We start from the raw sequence: 8,116 nt of genomic DNA on the forward strand, positions 1-8,116 counted from the left end.
ATCTATACAAGCAAATTCTGTGTTTTAAGTGAGACTGTTCTTAAAATAATTTTAATATAAAAATGTAAAAATTTTAAACGATATATCTGTGGAGTGAGAGAGAAAAATCAATTAATTTATCAGCTGGTTAAAATACGATCATAACTTATTTACTCACCTATTTGTTCCGACGAAAAAGGCAAAACCAAAAAGAAGCATCCCAACGTCAGTTTAAGGAGTAGGAAATCCATGATTTCCGTAGTTTTCAGAAATTTAAACAAAGAGGGAGGAAAATTCACCTGTTGGGAGTAAACTTGTATATATTTATAAATTATATTAAAAGAAGAAAGTATAGATTTATATGTATATATGTTGTTTTTTTTTTAAATCCTGGTATGGTCGAGTAGAAAACTGATCATAGTATTCAGCCTGAAAGGTGTACAATGCGAATATGCAAGTTGAGTCCAATTTGTAATAGTTGCGTGCAGACGCCGTAAAACAAGGAAGTTGAATCGTATAGAAAAAAAAAACAAAAAAAAAACAGGTAAAATATGACATACAAAGATAATTGTTATTCCATTGGACTTTAAACAGTAACATCGCTGGTTTATGTTGTTGCGGACCAGGATATAATAATACCCTAACTCGTTACAAGAAAATAATGAAACGAATGGAATTGAAGGAAACAAGGACTCAATTGATGGATAAGATAAACGTGTCGTTTATTTACTGTTGAAAGAATGAATGTTTTAGATATAACATGTGTTCATGTCCGCGCGGGTGTAACCATCGTTCGTTGCGGGACTGGTGTTGTAGAAAGAAAAAGGAAATGTGTGTTCATCTCAAGTTCGGGTCACTATCGTTTTTCGCGCATGGGAAAAGAAGTGAGTAATGTAATAGAACGAGAAATGGCAGTCCATTGTGTAGACAAAGAAAAGGATAGAGGGTTGACGTCAGTTAGCAGTCAGCTACGCAAAGGTGTTCTCAGGGACCAGTAGTAGATAGAGAGAGAAAGAGTGTAAAGGTGTACATACGGTCTGTTAGCTTTTTGTCCCACATAGTAGTAAATAGCGTGAGGTACGCGTGGTCGGTCCGTAGACCGACCAGCTCGAAAGCTGGGCCTCAAAAGAAGGAGCCGCTTATTGCTCTTTCTTTTATACTCGTTTCCGGAGTGTCTTTTGCGCATGTTTGGATTTCCTTTGAAAGGGGAAGTGGCGTTGTCCTTGTGTGCGTACGTGTGCGCGTGTGTGAGTACATGTGTGTATGTTAGCGTGTGTGTGTGTATACACGTGAATGTGAGTGTATGCACGCGAACGTGAATATATGTACGCGTGTGGACGTGGGCACGTATGTTTGTGTGCGCGTATGTATGCGACAAGTAATATAGCTTGAAATGTGAACACGTGTTTTTGTGTGAGACTAGAAAAGGCTCGCGCAATGTTCAATAAAAGTATTATCGTCTTTTTTTATGAAACTTATACACTTTCTTGTTCAATAAAGTTATTCGTATGCTTTACATCGTTGGATTAAATATGTCATTGCTGATGCTGTGTAATTAGATCTTGTGTAAGTTTAAACGGAGATTGTGCTGAGCATGCGCGGAAGCGCACAAGCGTGTGAGTCGGGCCTACCTACAATGAAACATATAAATACTAGCATAGGTGCCAGGGTGTTTGGAGGTGTATGCTGAGCAAAAAAAACAAAACAAAAAAAAAACAAGGGTTAATTTTTTTCATTTTGACCCCTATTATGACCCCTTAAAATTTATTGTTTTGGGCTCAAATAAAATTATTAAGATAGATCCATAGCCAAGGAACTTATATCTAAAATTTCAAGTGTATAGACCCAAAAATGTCGGAGGAGTTTGGTATAGTTCTCAAAGGTCAAATCGTTGAACTTTGACCCCTTAACAACGAAATTTCTGGCCGAAAACCGATCACATAGATTTTCCCAAATCTCAGTACCCTGAGTATCAAATTTCGAGTCTGTAGACTAAAAATTAACAGAGTTATTACGTAGGGAAATGTACACAGACACACAGGCAGACAGACAGACAAACAGACACACAGACACGTTAACTTTTATAGAAACATAGATATACTAGCATTTCAGCCCAGCGTTGCCCGGGTGTTTGGATGTTTCTGTTGAACAAAATAAAGTAAAAAAAAATTTTTTTAAGTGGTAGTAGGAAGGCAGGCTCGAATCCGTACCATGAAGGAGGAAAAGAACGGGGTAAAAACCTGATATCTATGCTGTTAATACCATCGCCAAGTCGGAAGCGACATTTTTTAAAATTAAGGCTAAACAATCTAAAGGAGAGGATAACTTTAAAAAATTTGTTAATTGTAGGCATAGACCAATTCATACCATCTAAAATATTCCAACAAAAACCTAACAGCCAGTCATGGTTCTCCCCAGAATGTGCTGCTGCTATTGCACACAGAAATCACTTTTTCCATAGCTACCAACGTAATAGATGCACTGAGACTAAAGCTGCTTTTAGGACTGCCAGCAACCACTGTAAAAGAGTAATAAAAAATGCAAGAGAGCTATATGCCCAGTCTGTTAAATCCAAGGTAGCTGATCAGCGGCTTGGTTACCACCAGTTTTGGCAAATAACAAATAGGATCCTGAACAGAAGTGTGCGTTCTATCCCAACCATTATCAATGGACCAGAGGTCATCTCGTCAGCGTCAGACAAGGCCAATCTATTTGCAAAGAACTTTGCAGCTAATTCTACCCTATGCAACGAAGGCCATCAACTCCCCATATTTCCTCCTATAACACAGAACAAGCTAGGTAATATACAAATATCCGTGCATGAGGTCGCCAAGCTAATCAAGAACCTAGATTCCAGTAAAGCAACTGGCCCTGATGGCATCCCAATTATAGTGTTAAAAAAGCTTCAACCAGAACTTGCTCCCATACTTACGAAACTATTTAAGCGCTGCCTTAAGGAGAAGTGTTTTCCGACTCCCTGGAAGACCTCATCAGTTTGCCCTGTATTTAAGAATTCAGGTGATAAGTCATCTCCCTCTCAATACAGACCAATAAGTCTCCTGTGTGTTATGAGTAAGTTGCTGGAATCCATATTAAATAGAGAAATAGTCAACCACCTCAGCAGGAATAACCTTCTTAGTGACACACAATATGGTTTCCGCTCTGCAAGATCTATCGCAGATGTGCTGGCGGTTATATCTCACAGGATTAGTGAATCTCTTGACAAAGGCTTCATTTCTAGGGCAATTGCTCTTGACATATCAAAGGCCTTCGACAAGGTATGGCATAAGGGTCTACTTCACAAGATTTCCAGCTATGGTATAACTGGAAATGTTTTCTCAATCATTAAATCATTTCTCTCCGATAGGCTCATAAGAGTAGTGGTAGATGGACAAAAATCGGAGGCCTGCAATATAAATGCTGGAGTCCCTCAGGGGTCAATCCTGGGCCCAACTCTCTTCCTGATCTACATCAATGACCTCCCTAAACACATACTTAAATCATTCGTTGACATCTATGCTGATGACACGACCATCTACGGCAACACATCAAAGGCTGTAAATGACAAAGTTCTCTCTGATTCTCTCTCCTCTGATCTCGAGCGCATGGTTCAGTGGGGGAAGATGTGGCTTTAATGCATCCAAAACCAAACTCCTATCCTTACATCATCAACGCTCTGATCCCCATCTGGTATCAATTGTGATGGATGGCTCTCGTCTGGGTGAGGCCCCGTGTTTTGACAAGCTTCTGGGTTTAACCTTTACTCCTGATCTGAAATGGAACACGTACATCAAGTCTGTTGCCAAGGTCGCTGGACAGATGGTGGGATCCTTCTACCGCTCCAGAAGATATCTCACTACTGATGCAATTCTCTATCTATATAAAAGCCAAGTACGTCCAAGGATGGAATACTGTTGCCATATCTGGACAGGAGCTACTAAAAACAGCCTATCCTGCCTTGACAGAGTACAAAATAGACTTTGTGGCTTAGTGGGGGATGCCCTTTTCTCTACCCTGCAACCTCTCTCCCACAGAAGAGACGTTGCGAGCCTATCCTTGTTTTATCGTTATTTCTATGGCAGGTGCTCGTCTGAACTCAAATCTCTGGTCCCCCCTCGCCAATCTTTCACGAAAAACACCTGTCTAGCTGAATCCACTGTGAAAATTTTCCCCCACTCTATATCTGTGCCTAAATCAAAACACGGATTCCATGAACAAAGCTTCTTTCTTAGAACTGCACGCCTATGGAACTCTGTTCCGTCTGCCTGCTTCCCACCGGACTACAACTTGGATGTCTTCAAGTCCAATGTTAACAAATTCCTAATGAACCGCCCCCTTAAGTAAACACTTCATCAAATCTCCACACTAACGTAATGTACTTGCAATAACCCTTATCCCTGAGTGGCTTCCGGGCCTTGATAAGTGGTGATCACTGTGTAAAAAAAAAAAAAATATCGGCGAAAAAAGTGACCCCCCTGTAGAAAAGTGCCTAGTTGAAGGTGAAGATATTAATGTTTTTAGCCAATTTTTCGATATTTGTCATATAAAGGATCGATCTTGATAAAATCCTTGCGCATGTGTGGATTTCCTTTGAAAGGGGAAGTGACGTCGTCTTTGTGTGCGTACGTGTGCGCGTATGTGAGTACATGTGTGTGCGTTAGCGTGTGTGTGTATACACGTGCATGTGAGTGTATATACGCGAAAGTGAATATATGTACGTGCGTGGACGTGCGCTCGTATGTTTGTGTGCGCGTATGTATATGACAAGTAATATAGCTTGAAATGTGAACGCGTGTTTTTGTGTGAGACTAGAAAAGGCTTGCGCACATTTCTCGATGTTGTTCTCTGGTCTTATTATTATAATATCATCTAGATATTCTATCGTGAAATCAAGGCTGCTCAACATAGTATCCATAATTTCTTGAAAAATGGCAAGCGCTACCTTCACTCAAAAACTAACCTTCCGAATTTGAATAACCCCTTATGGTTGTTAATATAAATCAACTCCGAACTATTTTCCATGACTGAAACTTGAACATATGTGTTACTCGGTATTCGAGAAGATCTTATTGTTCATCTTACAGTTTATTTCTTTCATCATATTAAAATATTCAATTCCTTATTTCGTAGTGCAGAAACAATCATATAATTATCGTGCCAATTTTGACATATTTTCCGACCTGACTCATAAGAAGAATAAAAACTCATTAACTTTAAAAAAAAAAAATATGGGTATGATTACATAACTTTGAAAAAATCTGAAAAGTAGTTTCAATTGTGTTTTATGATATTTACGCCATCTTTTATTTTAATGCAGAGTCATTTACGCTTTAACAACTTATTAATATAATGTGGTCATTTTGTTATAATTAATACTAAAATATCTTATATAATTATTTTTTTAATTTGTCATTTATAAATAGGTATTATTTATTTCCTTGTATATGTACAATATTTATATATGTATATATAATAAAAATTTGCATGTGTCATGACATGCATTAAGTCAGTAACACATTTCTCACCGAGATTGTGTGACGAAAACCACATTTTCTGAATCTTGAATTCAATATCGAAATGAGCAAACTTGTTGACAGCAAATGAACTATTCAGACAACATGATTGCCAGGCTGAACTTAGAAACAGAGAACACCGAAGGGGGAGACTGGCAGAGGTAACAATTTCAGATATGCGCCCCAGTTATTCCCTTTGGGTTTTTTTTTTAATTTTCTTCCTTTGAAGATTGTAACGCTGGGTATGGGGCAGCCAAACCAGCTGCCAACATTGCCCTGCTTTTTATTGAAACCAACCGAGAGCTCTTTTTAGTATCCTCGCTGTTCCCTTAAGGGCAATAGTCTGAATCTCTTTTGCACTTAGTTCATAAGGAATATTAGTTAGGTAGGACGTCAGGTTCTTCTTCATAAACCCTGTGGTACCTATAATAACTGGCACGATTGATATTCCTCTAAGATTCCAGTTTCTTTTCTTTTTTTTTACAGTGGAAATGCGCTGGTGACTGTCTTTTTGAAGAATAAGGTAATTCCTGGGAGGATGACCTCCTAAACCATACTGAGTCATACATGTTTGTTTTTTTTAAAGTTAATTTTATGAATGACATGATTGGAAATACCAGTTTCTAAAGTTGTATATGAAAAGAAAATACAAGAAAAGGTGTAAAACAGGTTTGGGCGTGGATAGGCAAAAAAAAACAAAAAAAACAAAAAAAAAACAAAACAAAGCAAAACAAAAAACTACTAGTCCTCTGGATAACAGTTAATATTTTTTTTAACTATACTATGAAAATCTGTTTAATTAAAGAATTTCACCAGTTTTACAATAAGCAAATGAGATTTCACTTTCTTAGGCGATTACGTGTGAACACCGGGAAAAAAAAACTTTGGTAAAAAACGAAATTTCGAGTGCGTAGCCTGAAAATTGACAGAGTTATTGCATAAGAAAATGTACACAGACAGACGCACACACACACACACACACACACACACACAGACAAACGGGCAGACACTTTCACTTATATATATATATATATATATATATATATATATATATATATATATATACTAGCATGGGTGCCCGGCGTTACCCGGGTGTTTGGAGGTGTATGCTGAGCAAAAAAAAAACAAAAAAATCAAAACGATCAATTATTTTCATTTTGACCCCTATTATGACCCTTAAAATTTATTGTTTTGGTCTCATATTACATTATTAAGTTGGATCCATGTCCAAGGAACCTATATCTAAAATTTCAAGTGTTCAGACACAAAATTGTCGGAGGAGTTTGGTAGAGTTCTCAAAGGTCAAATCGTTGAACTTTGACCCCTTAACAGCGACATTTCTGGCCGAAAACCGATCACATAGATTTTCCCAAATCTCAGTACCCTGTATATCAAATTTCGAGTCTGTGGACTGAAAATTAACAGAGTTATTGCGAATGAAAATGTACATTGACAGACAGACAGACAGACACGTTCACTTTTCTAGATATACTAGCATGGGTGGCCGGCGTTGCCCGGTTGTTTGGAGATGTATGCTGAGCAAAAAAAACAAAAAAAAACGGTCTATTTTTTTAACTTTGACCCCTAATATGACCCCTTAAAATTTATTTTTTGGGCTCAAATAAAATTATTTAGATAGATCCATGTCCAAGGAACCTATATCTAAAATTTCAAGTATGTAGACCAAACATTGTCGGAGGAGTTTTGTAAAGTTCGCAAAGGTCAAATCGTTGAACTTTGACCCATTAACAGCCAAATTTCTGGGCGAAAACCAATCACATCGATTTTCCCAAATCTCAGTACCCTGTATATAAAATATCGAGTCTGTAGACTAAAAATTAACAGAGTTATTGCGTAGGGAAATGTACACACACACACACACACACACACGTTTAGAGGTATATAGATATTGTGGTGGTCTCTCTCCCTCGTGTAACAACAAACTATTTCGGGCATCATGGCCTTCGATCTGAAGTTCATACCTGTATGAGGTGAGGCGCATTGAGTGCATCATTCCGATGCGCTTGTCAGGCGGTGCATAGGCTGTGTACCAGCAATTAAGTGAAGAAAAGTGGGCCGATGTTGAGTGTATAAAGAAAACAATGTGCACAGTGTTTGCTTTGGATCGTTTCGCTGCATGGAAGCCACCTCCAAGCAGGTAAAACAGTCGACATATTTTTGTCAGAACTATGCAGGCTTACAGTCTTGTTTGGTGGCGTATCGGATGAATGCCTTCAATGTGCATTCATTGCTGGATTGCCGGAGCATGTGGAAGACTTGTTACAAGCATCCTCCCAGATGGAAAACCTAGATCTATCATACGTGCTGGTGCGCACTCGTGCCATTTTAAACGGGAGTTCCACAGCAAGCTGCATTAGCCGCATGGTCGACACAAATTAAGGAGACAGACACTTCACGGCGGTGTTACAAGTGTAGTGGACTCAGTCATAGAGCAAGCAATTGCCTGCAGGATAGTGCGATGGGAAGAGATGTTAGTGTCAAGCCTCGACAACCTATCATGTGTTACCGATGTAAGCGGCAAGGGCACATTACCAGATTTTGTCTGGGAAACGAGCAAGGGGATGAGAATTCAGCGCCAATCTCATCCCCTAAACTGGTGTAAA

General features: G+C 38.6%; 1 protein-coding gene across 1 annotated transcript in view; it reads right to left on the reverse strand.

The window, feature by feature from the left end:
* The window catches only part of LOC145277586 (uncharacterized), a 110,833-nt gene extending 110,431 nt beyond the window's left edge, over positions 1-402 (reverse strand). Inside the window, exon 1 of the mRNA XM_080129097.1 lies at positions 158-402. Coding sequence (XP_079985223.1) covers positions 158-230 — 73 coding nt within the window. The 5' untranslated portion in view covers positions 231-402. The remainder of the gene's footprint in view (positions 1-157) is intronic.
* Positions 403-8,116: the final 7,714 nt, after the last annotated feature.

Source organism: Euprymna scolopes, chromosome 6 (assembly GCF_053919585.1).
Source record: "Euprymna scolopes isolate OS-2025 chromosome 6, ASM5391958v1, whole genome shotgun sequence".
Lineage (NCBI taxonomy): Eukaryota > Metazoa > Mollusca > Cephalopoda > Sepiida > Sepiolidae > Euprymna > Euprymna scolopes.